At 39.0% G+C, this 14,412-nt stretch overlaps 1 protein-coding gene across 1 annotated transcript; it reads right to left on the reverse strand.

The window, feature by feature from the left end:
- Positions 1-1,451: 1,451 nt before the first annotated feature.
- Positions 1,452-14,405, reverse strand: CRABP1 (cellular retinoic acid binding protein 1). The gene is made up of 3 exons (XM_010163814.1): positions 14,128-14,405; positions 11,505-11,618; positions 1,452-1,782 (listed from the first exon to the last, which is right to left on the reverse strand). Exons 1-3 carry the CDS (start codon positions 14,293-14,295, stop codon positions 1,732-1,734), a joined length of 333 nt encoding a protein of 110 aa, XP_010162116.1. The 5' UTR covers positions 14,296-14,405; the 3' UTR covers positions 1,452-1,731.
- Positions 14,406-14,412: the final 7 nt, after the last annotated feature.

The following is a 14,412-nucleotide window of genomic DNA, read 5'->3' on the forward strand; positions in this document are numbered from 1 at the left end:
CAACCCCATTCAGGGGTTGACTTCACCTGCATCCAAACCACAATGAACTAATTTCAGCCTATGCTTCAATGTGAACTAACATGGAGTGTACTTAATTGGTACCAACTGAACCAAGGTCTTGGAAACAGGGTTCAGCTTACGGTTAGAGTGTGGAAAGAAACGATCTTCCTTTTCAACTGCAGTATTGTATCTTGAGTGCTGATGGCAGAGAAAGAAAGAAAGTGTGACCTGTCAGAGCAGAGGAGAAAGAAAACAGTAAGTTTCTCTCCTGTTGTGCTGCTGTAGCTCACACTGCAACATACAGAACAGATGGCTGATTTCTCCATAGCAGTTTGACAATCCTATCAAAGGGGATTCCTCTGCATAGCTATATGAGTGATTAAGAGACAAAGTAATTTGTTTCCCATGTACGTCCCAAGATAATAAAAATTTGGACCTTTTTATCCAGTCTGAATATTGAGCAGGCCAGTGAACAGGGCATATACTCTGCTAACACTGAAACTCTTGAAAATCTTCTATGATTGTGTGACATGAAGCAGATATAAACTATTCTTGCAAAGCTGAAAGTTGGTCAGTTAAACTTAGGTAGTGCACTGAAGTAAGTAGTGCTCCTGGTCTCAATCTCCAGATATTTCCAAGGCTGAAGAACAGAAGAGTTTCTGATTCATTAAAGGAATGTCTGTTCAGCTTGAATCTAATACTTGATAGTGCTGTGACCATAACTCTGAGCCAGAATAAATACATTAAATTTGGTGTTTCTTTTATTCTTGAACTATGGCTCTGGTTTTGTGAAATACTTGGTTGTTCAAAGAATGAAAAACTGAGTAACCAAAAGTGAGAGCTGTAACACTGAGGGGGAGTGAAGCCATCGGTTTTCTCTGTTGCAGGTGAGAAGGAAAGAGAAAAACAGCTTTCCTCAGCTTTATCTTTTTACAGCCCAAGCAAGTAGTTTGTCAGATTCTGCTGGCTCCCTGATCAGGCCTGAGGTGCTTGGGTGTGATGACAGTAAGTATTAGTCACAATCATAATGTTATTTGCCCTGTAGGTACAGCTGGGTTTTGTACTTGGATAATGAGTGTCTCAACAGGGAAAGTTTGGGCATTCGTCAGAGACGCAGCAGGAAAAAGGGTAAAGATCTCTCCTTGTCTTGTCTTGTTCTGCTCAGTCACAGTCACAGGATACAGAAATTGTTCCTCAACAACTCTCCCAAGGAGACAGGAAAGAAGGAAAGAAGCAGAGTTCTGGGTTTGAGAGAGCAGCCTGTAGCTCTGCAAAAGGCCTTGAAATTCACTTGCTCTCCTGCGCTTTGTGTTGCCCTAGGAAGTGTTCCCTGACAGTGCAGCGCTAGCCAGCAGCAGTGAAACCCCACGCTGACTTCAACAGAGGGTAAAAGAGTTTCAGTTCTAACCAAAGCACGGCTGGGTTTTCTGTTAAAAACACCCCCAAACAGCTGTGAGTTATGCCCAATAAGTTTAATAGCTGATGAAACCATAGCAAGTGATAACTACAAAGTACAAAGCAGTCACAAAAAATAATGACATAAAAGTGGGAAGGAATCATGTCTGCGATGAAAAATGAAAGCAAAATACACTTAATAGAGGATATTGGTTCAGATATAACACACACGGTCACATACAACACCGCATTAGTAACAGCACACACAGATACTCATTGTACTGGGGATTTTCACAGTTCTCCACTTCATCCCAGATGACAAGTAAATGGATGTTTTTACTCTCTTACATAAATTCTTGTGCACACAACATCATCAGCACCAAAGGTCTGGAAAAGAAATAGAAACCAATCAGAGGAGATGGAACCAGCAAACATTTAACACCATTTTTAATGTTATTTTTACTATAGTAGTTCGTTCTACAGCGGAAATACATTTTTCCTATGGCTTTTGACACTTGAGAGTAAAGAAAGGAGTAATTTTGGAAGAGGAATGCAATGTAAGTGACCTTTTTTTCCAAGGCACAATGAATTTTGTCAGTATGATAAATGACACAGAAATTCCCTTTTTCTCTAGTTTCTTGGTATGCATTCATAAATAAACATGAAAAAAGAAAGAGAATTTGGAATGTAGTGTTGCTACATTTAGAAACATATGCAGCACTTCGAACTGGAAATGCTGAAGGTGGAATTCAGATGGCAAGTTCAAAAGGTATTCTTTGATATTTGCACGTACAAATCACAGTAGTTCAAATGAAGTCAGTTGAGCAATGCTGAAGAACAGGAGGATGTACACCTACCTATCACCTGTAACCATAATGCTCCTGCAAGATGTTAACACACCATGCTAGGATACCAAAAACCTCTCTCCCAAGCTGTCATGTGGGCAGTGTCAATCGCAACCTTCTTTCAGGATACTGTGACTGTAACCAGTGAATTTGTTAACTAGGATAAGGGTCTGAAATGAGGGCACATAATGGAGAAAAATGTAGTGAAGATCAAATTCTTTTCACATGATTAAACACCTATAAGATCTCACAAATGTTTGATCTCTACACATCCTAAAGTCACTGACACTACAGACTGTGTCCCATTACCATCCTGTTTCTTACACCAGATGCAGCACCTCAGAGTACCTTGATTTTTCAGATACTTAGAGCTGGTGTTGTATGATGTTATACCACTGAGTTTCAGATATCTGAAAGCCTGCGTTTTTTACATCGCTCTGTAGTTCTGCACTTAAAAGGCAATTCTACCACAGCAATATTGCAGTACAGATTATCAGGACATTTCGGCAGGACAGCGATTGTGGTGGCTGTCTGAGAAAACCACCTAAACCCCAAAGTGTTTGTATGTAATTTCAGATCTGTAAAATCTAAGCAAGCAATTAAACATGAAGGAAATAATGGGTGCAAGAGCGAGGAAATACTGACTGCAAAAAACTTCAGCTACACTGACTGTTTCAAAGCTCACCACTAACAAGCTGTGAGGTGGGATGTTTGGCTGTAATAACTGCCAAGGTCTCACTGAAGAATATAATTGAGACGTACCCCAGTGTGTTATGAAAATTCAGCTGGACTTTATTTGTTTTAATGCTTTCTATGTCATGTTTTGGCCAACACCTCTTTGAAAGGACTTGGCTTTAAAACTGACTCTGGCTTATATTTTGTTCACTTTATTGAGCAGTATTTTGGAGATATAAGCTTTGGTTTTATGCATATAAAAAGCTTATCATATCAATCTTTATATATATTTTTAGCTTATCCATGAAAATGTCTGATAATGAATGTTAAAGGATGCAGAGAGTTCTCTACTGCCCACAGCACCAGCTACAAATATCCTTCCTATGGCTTTCTTCAGCATTTCCAAAGTTATACACAAAGGCAAAATTAATTTGTCCAGAGCTTTGCCAGCAAAAGCAAGCTAGGGTCAAGACCATCCAGGGCATGATGTTGTCTGTGGAGACTGGAAGGTCACTGTGACAGTGATTGTCTTTCTATGGTACATTCGGGCACTGCTAAGCACAGTGAAGTTTGGGTCCCCCTGTGCTATTTCAACACAAATCAAAAATAAGAGTAGAACAGTCTTTGTGTAGTGTTCTTGAAGAGCTGGCTTGGTCCCAGGCTGATGGTTGGAGCTGCACAGCTATGCAGACACATCTTATGATGTGAGTGGGTGCCACATCAGCCAGTTCTAATGAGAAAGGCTGCAGCAGCAGTTTGCCAAAACTATTGTAACTTCCCTAGTAAATTTATGTCTGTTCTTTCAGGGAAATTAAGAAACAAACTCCTTCCCCTAAACCTCTGCAACAGCAGTTGTTCTCACAAGAAGTCGGCAGTTGTATTGAGAGGGAACACTGCAGGGAAGAGCAGATGGAAATAGATGTGATCCATACTGCAAGTCTGTCCTAGGGGGTAGTTCTGAGTGTCTGAAATTCTAGTGTTCAGTTCTGAGACTGCGCTCCCAGGCAGAACTTGCTCCTAAGACATCAGTGTACTCTGGCAGCTTCCTTGCAAGACCCACAGGAGGGAGTGTGAAAATAAAGATTTGTGGAGGAAGAAAAAAGAAATAGTAACTGTCTGGGAAAGCTCAATAGTATGGGTGCATCCAGAATCCATTTCAGAGGCACCAAGTCTGTGTATGTACACACAGACTGACTGTTGTGCAGTCTCACAGTCTGGAAAACCACTATAATTTAACACAATCATATCTTTAAATCTAGATCATACAGAGATAAAATTCATGCAAAGTCCAATTACAATTTCTCTGGAGTACCACGTAGCCACTGGGCACTTGTCAAACAGCCAGGCATCCTTTTCTTGTAGACTCAGCTTAGGTTATGTGGCTGCTGACCTGTTCTAGGAAATAGTGCATTTTTTAGCACTTAGATCTTATACTTTAGACCCATTCAGATGATTAGCAACCTAATTCCATACTGAAGCATGTAAATAAATGGCTTTGATTGTCATGGTTATGTACGTCATGTAAATGTGGACTTATGTAAAAGGTGTTTCCATATCTTATTGCAATTTACTAGTATTGTTGATAAAACTCCACTAAATGTTGCTAAACAAAGCAAAGAGGAATGTGTTCAAACTTGCTGCATTCCTTTTCTTGTGATTACTCACAGAAACATCTAATGTACAGCTGGGCCCAAGTTCAGGGGAAGTTCAAAATCAAAAGGCTGCTGTTACTCCTCTATCCTTCACACTTAAATCCTTGTATTTAGAGGTAGGATGATGCAGTTTAGGGTCTATAGTTCTAATTCTAGATTGGAAAGAAGTGATAGTACCTATGAGAACAAGCAGACTTTAAAGATTTCCATGACTCAAAGGAGTAGAATTTCCTAATAAAAAGAAAAAGAACAAGCAATCCTGGCTATTTGGTGGTGAAGTTTCACTAGAGCAACTGAAAAAAAAAGGGCAACACTACCAAACTGCAATTCAAATCTAATGAGAAGATGCAGGATTTTCAAACACCACCTTCTCATCAGCTTGCGAAGGTCTCACTAATCTTACAAAATGCTACAATGTAAGGCTTCTACTTAAATCTAAAATAGGATTTTAGATTTGCAATGATTGCAAATTGCAGAATTGTTTTCTTCACTTAGCTTGTCATAAGCTGAAGCTAAGAGTCCAAAAGCACGCTACAAACAAAGCCCTGCACAGGGGGATAATCCAATAAATTGACCTCTCTCAGTTCACTCAAAATCTGATGACCACTGACATCATTAGAGATTAGAAGAGAATTACAGGGAAGTACTATCTTACTGTACAAGTAAATTTGCTTTTTGAAGGCATTCTTTATAAACATTTGCTCCTGAGCCTCTGTGATAAGTGGAGCACACAGTGTAATTAGGAAGACTGTCATTGAAACAGTCTCCTGGGAAAGATCACTTCTGCCAGTGTATGCAAAAATCCCATTGTCTGCTCATGACTGACCAACCTGCAGATGCAACTTGCAAAAAGAAGACAGAATACATCAGCAAACAAATGGAGAAGGTATTACTTAAATGAATCCTCAGAAAAGGCTTTGTCCACACGCGAACTTCCATGTTATCCAGAATAAAGATATAAATCTTCCCAACAAAGGCATATTGCACATTTCCTTTCTCCTCCTGACTCCCATAATGTTTTATGAAAGAGGTGGACCATTATGGGGCTGTAGTCACAGAAGGTGCAGCCCCCACTTTCAAACTTGGATATTAATAGCAATTCACCCAATATACAACCTCACTTTCTGTAGGATATCAATTGACAGGACTATGCAAAATCAGGTCATGTATCAAGGTACCTAAATGTTGGTATTTGTGTTTGAGAACTGCTATATTATACAGTTTCCTCAGAGTCATGCAGCAAATGAATGACAGAGGTAAGAACATGAGACAATGGCACCTCCCAGTAGTAGTCTTGAAAGCCAATACGCAGAGAACATCTAAGCTACAACTGATATTATAAGAGGCTATATATATATATATAGGATCAGACACAGCTGAGATGCAAATGGCTTTGGCTTCTTTCTCTGCTTATACGTTTGGGATGTGCACCAGACCAGGCTGTACTAGTGAGCAGGGGTTGCAGATCTTTTAGCCCCCTTGTAAATCTGCTCACGGCAAATAGTAAATTAAAGCATAATGTCAATGCAACACATACACATGCTTTATTATAGACTTCTGAACTTCTATCAAGGCTGCGTTAATGAGGTCAGCAGCAAAACCCCCCACTGACCTCAGTATGAGTAGACCTTCCTTTTGATAACTCATTTGATTTAAGATCACACTCCAAAAACTATAGAAAACTTAAACACTTAGGTAGTTTAACACTGTCTGATATAAGGCTTAGGCACATCACAAATTAGCATTCGGCTGCAAAGTATCTTTCTGAATCTACATTGACCGTTCTCACCTACTATGTTTAATTTTAGAAGCCAGCAATATAATTTAAAAAATGTTCACTCACTCATTTAGGCTCCACAGTTCACTGGTTTTAATCAACTACGGCATGATTTTTCTGGGGAAGGAATGTAGAATAGAAACTATGCTTGAAACCCCCCCTAATGTTCTGATCTTTGACCCTTGCTATAATTGATTCTGAGAACCCCTGTGTGATACATGAACTGTGTAAAATGCGGTCTGAGGCTGTTTTTAAAGCCCATCTTCAGTAATCATCCACTCTAAAATGTTTGTGTGTTACAGATTAAACTAAAATTTAGAGAGCCATGAAAGCAGCAGTGCAGATAAAGTTTGAATACAAATGTTTCTCATTTGAATAACTAACATTTGGAAGCAGCATCCTTTAACTTTGTAAAGAGCAGACCTTTTGTTGTTCTGACTTACACAAGTGATTGATAGCTCATTAACGTCCCCAACAAAAACAAACAGCAACAGCAAAAGCATTATAGAGTATAAAAGGGAACAAAAAGCATATTAGAATAGACTTAATCCCAGATCTTAATTTTCAGACAAGCAAAGGAAACGTATATTTTTGTGTTATATTCTGATCTTGATTGCTCAAGTGCTAATCCGAGTATAGTTTATGAATGTGGACTTGTAAATACCGGTATTCTGACTCTCTTATGCATTACAGTCTTAAAGTACAATACAATATAATCTAAAGATACAGTCAAGACAAACAAATGTGAACTTTGACGGGGATCTGTCCTTTTCACCCTCCCTTGCTTGCATATTCTGTGGAATTTTTTTATCTGCATTGTTCAGTATTTCTAAAAATGCAGCACTGAAATCCCAGCAAGTGCATCAGATGAGATCAGAATAAACAGCACTGATGAAAGTAGTTGCAATGTTCTAACACATTTACACCACCTTTTTCATAAAGCAGAGCTTGATCCTCCTTCCCTTACTCAGCTGAAAGGACTTTTTTTTTCTAACAGGACTTTAGACCTACATCTTCCATTGGATGACCCAAGTATTATTTATGCTACTAATAAGAGTAATCTCATTCTCCATGCTGCAAGGAGCTAAGGAGAACTAAAGGAAAATTTAACTGGTACCTGAAGGCAAAGAAAACCGTTGCTAACTAAATAGCTTGTTCCCAGCATCTGTGTACCAGAGGACATGATGTGACATGGAAGGCTATCATATTGCTCCAAGGGAGTATCTTTGAAGAACATAAGGAATTCTTCTGCCAGGATGCAAGAAAGATTGATAATTACACAATAATATGGTTTCCATTTTAGCTCTGTGGTAGTCATGACAATTCAACACTATTTTTTTTTTATTATATGTGATAATGAATACATTTTATTTAACATGTTGTGTGGGGAGAAAAATATATCCTTCCCCTAGGAAAATGTCATAATCAAATGGACCCCCTAAGCAATGCAGCACATTAGATCAAAATTATGTGGCAAAGCTCCAACATTTATGCAGCCAGCATTAGGAGAGTAAAATTCATTCCTCACCCCCTGCCTGTTGCCCCAACCCTTTTTTTCCATTCATGCCTCAGTCTAACACAGTTTAGATTCCTTCTTGAAACTTTTTCCAAATGGAGTATGAGTTTTCTTGATTTCTTCTGCAAATGCATGTAATAACTTAGAAGGAGACTCAAGACTTCTTGAAAGATTTCTCTGGATAGAGAAACGGGAGAAGAGACTGTGAGAATAAGTATCAGCCTTACAGAGTTCCTAAACTGCTACATCACAGGCTCTGCCCCATAAAAGACAGCTTCCCAGCTGCAGACTCTACAAGTTCACAAGAATGTGGTTTACTTCTGCCTATTTAAGGCACTCTGCCAGAATGGAAATAACAAAAGCTTACCTAAGCACATGAGAAAGAGTAAAGAAACAGAAAATATTTATTAGGTAAGTAAGGAGGTTTGAGAAGTGTGAAGATGGGAATTATTAAATGTTTGAAGTTATATGGGTAGAAAACTGAATGAGAATGAATTTCAAGTCCTAAAGAACTCTAACAAAGATGGGAGGATGGAAAAAGAAAGAAAGGAGAAGACAAAGAAAGATCTCTTCTCACTGTGATCTTAGTTTTGAAGAAGTAAGATGCAAGTGGGGATTTGCAGACTCAGATCCAAGGAAAATTTCCAAGCATAAGATAATCTAAGTTGAATCTTTCTCCACTGGAGTGATGAAAACCCCAAACACAGTTAAGAAGCAAGAGATCAAAAGGGATCACAGGGTCTTCTCCTTAAGAGTTCCTATTCCTACTTTGTTCCCTCTTATAGTTGAGGAACACACCTCAGCCAATCCCTCCAGGTAGTTTAGCTTTTAAAGCCCAAATAATTGTTTGGAGGGAATATTCTAGGGTTCTAAAATTAGGGGCCACAGACAAGAAAATGTGGCTTCCCTTATCCTCTTCTGTCTTCCTCCAAACAGTAGAACCCTTTGCTGCCTCCCAGAAGAGTTAATTTTGGCCATCTTAACTTCACCAAAGGACCAAGAGACCCGACACTCACCACCATTACTCCTAGAAATACCTCACCACCATTACTCCTAGAAATACCTCAAGAGCTTTAGGGTGTGAGAAGATTTTGAACATATTGATCCATGTATTTAAAAGCTTTGTACATTCAGTCCCAGCAAATGTCATGAGGGGCTTGAAAATCTTTGTCCTGAGGACCAAGTAATATCCTAATATTCCATAAAGCAAAAGAAGCCATTATGCTCCAGAAAAGAGGTAGGAGAACGGAGCTGCATATCATGCTAAACAGTAAGATACAGAGAGAATGATCTGGATCACTTGGAAGCAAACACTATGTTTTCATAACAGCCACAACAAAATCATACATTGCAACTGATGAAAACAGTCCCAACCTGCAGGCGAAAGGGAAGGGAATCAGTCTGGGGAATTAGAAACCAGGAAAATTACTTGGGATCATGATCAGCTGAGCAGGAGTTCCAAAAGAAGAGTTAACAAATTCTTTGCATCTAAATAATAAAAATTTCAGATAAGGTTAGGTAGATGAAGTCACCACTACATCAGGTGCAAGCATAATTGCTAGTAAAACAGTATGCGTGGTTCTGGTGTTCATAGTTTAGAAAGGAAATTGATAAATTGGAGGTGGATTTAGAAGAACTGAAAGAATGATTCAAAGAAAGCTTGCTTTATATTGAAGGGCTCAGTTTAGCTTAACAATGAGAAGGTTGTTCCAAGAGGTGGCTTGATCAGTGTTGTTAAGCAAAGTATTTGCAACAACAAAATTTAGGCAGCCTATTTAGGTTCTTTTATACACAATATGTAATGACTGGAAGTTGAATCTAGACATATACAGATTAGAAATAATGTGTATATTTTAATGGCAAGGCAAATAACCAGTAAAACAACTTATCAAAAGTTGTGATTGAGTCCCTATAAATGAAATTATTTTAATAAGAAGGAAGTTTTTCTAATTTATATCCTAATTTGAAAAGTAATTAATTCAGAAAAGCTCAACAGATTATATTATACAAGAAAAACGGTTAGATGGCTTTATCATCTTTGATTCACTCTGGTTTCTTAACCAACCTCATTCTTCTTCCCCAGCAGTGTAATTTCACATTGCTGACTACAGGAGGCAATTGTATTATGACTGGCTTTCTTGCTTTGCTGGGAGCAGTTCACTTTGTCTAACAGCTGTCTTACTAGTGTGTTGCTTAAATAATAAACTACAGAAATGTATGGTGAGAAAACTGGAAAAATTATAATTGAGACTATATTTTGTCCACTGCATTATATATAAAGATGTGAAGCAGAGATTAAAGTACTTTGCCTCCTGAAGTTTTTTGATAATATAAAGAATTCCAGTGGTTGAGTCAAAAGAAATTATCCAGAACTGGAGTATTGATTCAATACAGCGTGATTTCACTAACAGCATACACATCCTCATAAGGGGTGGGTGAACAGTTCAAAGATGTCTGGAATAATATTAACACCTTAAAAGCTTTTTGTTTACACTTGGTTAGATATGGGTCCTGTTTTTGTTTCAGATGCAATCTTAAAAACAGAGCTCCAACTGCTTAAGAGAAACATCGGGGTGGCTGTTTGTTTTTTAGAGTGCAGAGCTTTAGTTAGTGTGATAGTTTGAAATAAAACCTCCCTGCTTTGATATTTTCTTACCCGTCACTCCAGCAGCCTGCCTTCCATGCCCAAACTGATGAGGCATAACAGTCTAATCAACTCTTTATCCCGAATTTACTAGTAAGAATATGTGCAATAAAATGATTCGGAACTCAAGATGAACTGTGCTACTTGTAACTCAGAGAAACTGGGTCTTTATCCAGAGAAACTGTGTCTTTATCCAGTTCTGGATATTGTTTCATTAATGTAGAGGGACTACTGAGGAAAGATTCAGTGAAGAGAAGTCTAACAGAAATAAGTACAATATAAATAAATCAACTGCACGTGATTCATGGCATACAAGGCGAGGTGGTTGCAGAAGCACTGCTCAGAATGCCTACAGTAACCCTGCTGCCATACGGAAGGTCACATGGGAGTGGGGGGATGTTGGCTGACAGCGAATGTACAAATCGTTGTATTGCTGAGAAACCCATGAAGGCAATTCTGAACTGGATTCAGAGATGACAGAGGAACTGGGGAAGATGGCAGAGGCAGGGGAGGAATTATATGTTCTTCATAAACAAATCAGATTAGAGCATGCTAACAACATGCCACATCTTTCCTGCTATACACCATGTGATTGTAGATAAAAAGCGACATATTATACACATGCTTAAAAAAGAAGGTTCCACAGAAATGAGGTCAAATGCCTTGATCTCACTTTCACCAGAGAAAACCTGCAATAAATCAAGCAAATTCTTTGGTGGTGTGAATTTACAGAGCAGAAGTGGCCCACCTGTGATTATTCTACCAGTAAAGTATGGCAAAAGTTACAGCAATAAATGTGAGTGAGAACCTGCATATATCTTCATTTGTTCTTAAAAAAAATTAAAAAGAAAGGAAAAAAGTGATGAATGAATTGTACTGTAAAGTATTACGAAAATGGTAGTTTTCCAAACAGATTTAAGTAAGAAAAAGAGTAAGTCATACTACATGGCAACAAAAGTGTTAATATGGTGTATGTATGGGGTAGGTTCAAGGTTCTTACCAAAATCAGCTCATCATTAGCTAATTCTCGAGTCCAGTATGTTTTGGGGCCATCTCCCTCAATAAGAGTTTGTTTGCAATAGATCTTGTTTTCATTCTCCCAAGTGGCCAAACTCTGCAGGCAAGAAAACCATTAGGAATAATATTAATTATATTCCCCAGCAGTATGAGGCAGAGAGACAACAATGAGCAGTAGTGAGAAGAACTGCTGCAGTAAAGGAGCAACACCTAGAAAGATAAAGGCAAAGGGAAAAAGACATCAGTGGAAAGTGATGAAATCAAAGTTAGGGTGAGAGGGAGCATTTTGGAAACAGGTATATATTAATAACAAATAATTGTAAATGAGTCTTTTCAGTGTAAATCCGCACTTGTTTCCAAATTAAAAAGCCACTCAATTTTCATAAAACGCTTGATGTTGAAAAGTATAATTTAGAAACATGTGATAATTTAGTGTTTACATTTCCAAGCATCTTTGTACACATACGGTTTGATCTGACATGTTATTTATCACTACAGAGTCCCTTTAGTGTAAAAGCAAAAAAATTTGTATGTATCATGTTATAGACATGCAGTATTTGCCACTTAGAGCCTTCCATGCTATATGGCACTGTGCCAAGCTAACTGTATATTAAACACTTACTGTGCTAACAAACTAGAATAAATCACAAATAAATTAAAGAAACTGTGCAGAAGGATGCCCTGTAATGAATGTGCAAGTAATCGCTTTATAACTAGCACATGGGAGACATTCATTAGTCTGTGATTATACACACATATATATACATGTGTGCATGCATATGTATGCATAAATTCAAGTTAACACTTCCCAGACTTTCTAAGGGAAAAAAACCCCAACCTTTTCTTTGATTTAAAATTAACTGTTTACTTTATAAATATTTTTTCAAAACAATAGGTTTTTTAAGCCAACAAGCCATCTCAGATGGCAGCTACAGAAGCTATGCCTTGCAGTACAGCTACATATGACTCGCTCTTTGTCTGTATGAACAATGGATCAAGTTAGTTGGCAGAACAGAACCCTCCACCCCATAAAATGTATCAAAATCTATCACCGGTCAGCAATTTTGCCAGATATTGCAAATTACATTCTGAAGTATTATTTTATAATCTGTCAGTTTCTGCTCTGTGGCCACATCTTGGTTATATACACACAGCAGTACAACTTACTCCAGAGAGTAGACTATAAATAATTTCACAACACATGGAAAAAATTTACTACTTCACAAAACACATTTCTTTCAGATTTTTCCAACTTTCATAGCTTAGAGCTGTAATTATTTTTTTTCCATCTGCAGCAATAAATCCTCTCTAGAAAGCAGGTCACATTTATTGTCTCTGCATTATGCATGAAGACACTAAAATACTACTTTTGCCAAACAAGATAAATTAACAAAGCCAACAACATTTCCTGAACAAACTGTTAAATAGATGATAACTCATCCTAGAGATAAAGTGGATGTTCTAAATATTCACTGGCTCCCAGAATCTCCCTCCCTTTTTCATAAATTTAAATTCACAGCAATTCCTCTGGAGATAGTAAGTTCTGAATTTTTAGCATTGCAAATGGTCTCAGAAGCTGGCTCAAGAATTACCAGAGATCATGTTTTGGAAAGTAGATTATTTCACCATCATAGGTTACTTTTAAAACTGTATTCTCATTTGGGACTACATTCTGATGCTCTTTATTCATACTTCTTTTATAAGTGTTTTATATACACTTCTCTTATAAGTGTGAGAGTAAAGTGCCTGAGGAAAGGATAACTAACCCATGCCTTTGATAACTTTTTTCAAAAGACATCTATGATCACAGCCCAGTTCTCCAACATCTTGGATCCCACGTATCTACACCAGTGAGAAGCTGGTGTCAGACGCTGACAACTTATAGCCCCCTCCACAGCCACAGAAGTGCTTACAAAGGTATGGGAGTAGGGGCTCACACAGAGAATCAAGCCCAAAACACTCCAGTGAAAGCCTTGTAATGTGCTTCTGCACAAGGAGATGGTGTAACTATGGCTGGTATAACACTAGCTGAAAGTCTCTTACACTTTTAAAGACTTACCTGATGAGCAAACTGGAGACATGAACTTGCAAGGGCATGAAAGTGGATTTCAGCCTCAAACTACTAGCAGTCTGCGGTCCTGCTTGTGAACTAGGCTGATTCAGTTTAGGACAAAAGTTATGTCAGGTTTATGCACTATATCCTGACTCTTGAGGTCTCTCTTGCTCCCCCGTTCCCCATGTTCCCACCAGGGATAGAGGCTGGGGAGAGCTTTCACTACAGCTAAGGTCTCCAGGGGAGAGGGAAGCAAAAAGAGATGGACAAAACTCTGTCAGTCAAGGAGCCAGCAAGCAGGTACTCAAACTCTGCCTTTGGGACCTGCCATGCTCTGTTGCCTTCAGATTTCAGTTTTACCTTAGGAGAGGGAGAATGTTGGATGAGGGACAAGAGGAGCGGTGACCATCAAGAACCCCTAAAGACTGTTTCTGGGAAGAAGGTGGAGGACAGCAATGTCACTGTCTGGGTACACCGGCAGCAGATGTGTTTGTCCCATCTAAAAATAACTTGGTAACACACGCACACACACACGGCCCAGCTCTCCTCCTACCCTGCACTTCCGTCCATCCACCGTCTCCTCCTCAAAGCTCTCTCCAATTTTGAAGTTGATCTCAGTGGTGCGGACAGTGGTGGAAGTTTTGATGTAGAACTGGTCCCCGTCCTGGCGGATCTCCACGTGGGGTTTGGAGGCGGCAGCCACCGCCACCTTCCTGAGCATGGCATTGACACCTGGGCGAGGCGGGGAGGAAGCAGAGCTTGAAGTCGCCGGCCGTGCCCGGGGCTGAGCTCGCTCAGCACCGCGCGGATCGGACCGCGGGGAGCGAGCAGAGGCGGG

The sequence above is a fragment of the Antrostomus carolinensis genome, unplaced genomic scaffold, assembly GCF_000700745.2.
Source record: "Antrostomus carolinensis isolate BGI_N321 unplaced genomic scaffold, ASM70074v2 scaffold44802, whole genome shotgun sequence".
Taxonomy (NCBI): Eukaryota; Metazoa; Chordata; class Aves; order Caprimulgiformes; family Caprimulgidae; genus Antrostomus; species Antrostomus carolinensis.

Bases quoted from the DNA above. Each gene is read 5' to 3' on its own strand.
- CRABP1 (XM_010163814.1), bottom strand. From the start codon at position 14,295: ATGCTCAGGAAGGTGGCGGTGGCTGCCGCCTCCAAACCCCACGTGGAG. The intron at 11,619-14,127 runs GTAGGAGGAGAG...TCTTGCCTGCAG, and splicing joins TGGATGGACGGAAGTGCAGG to AGTTTGGCCACTTGGGAGAA. The intron at 1,783-11,504 runs GTAAGAACCTTG...TTTCTTTTCCAG, and splicing joins CTAATGATGAGCTGATTTTG to ACCTTTGGTGCTGATGATGT.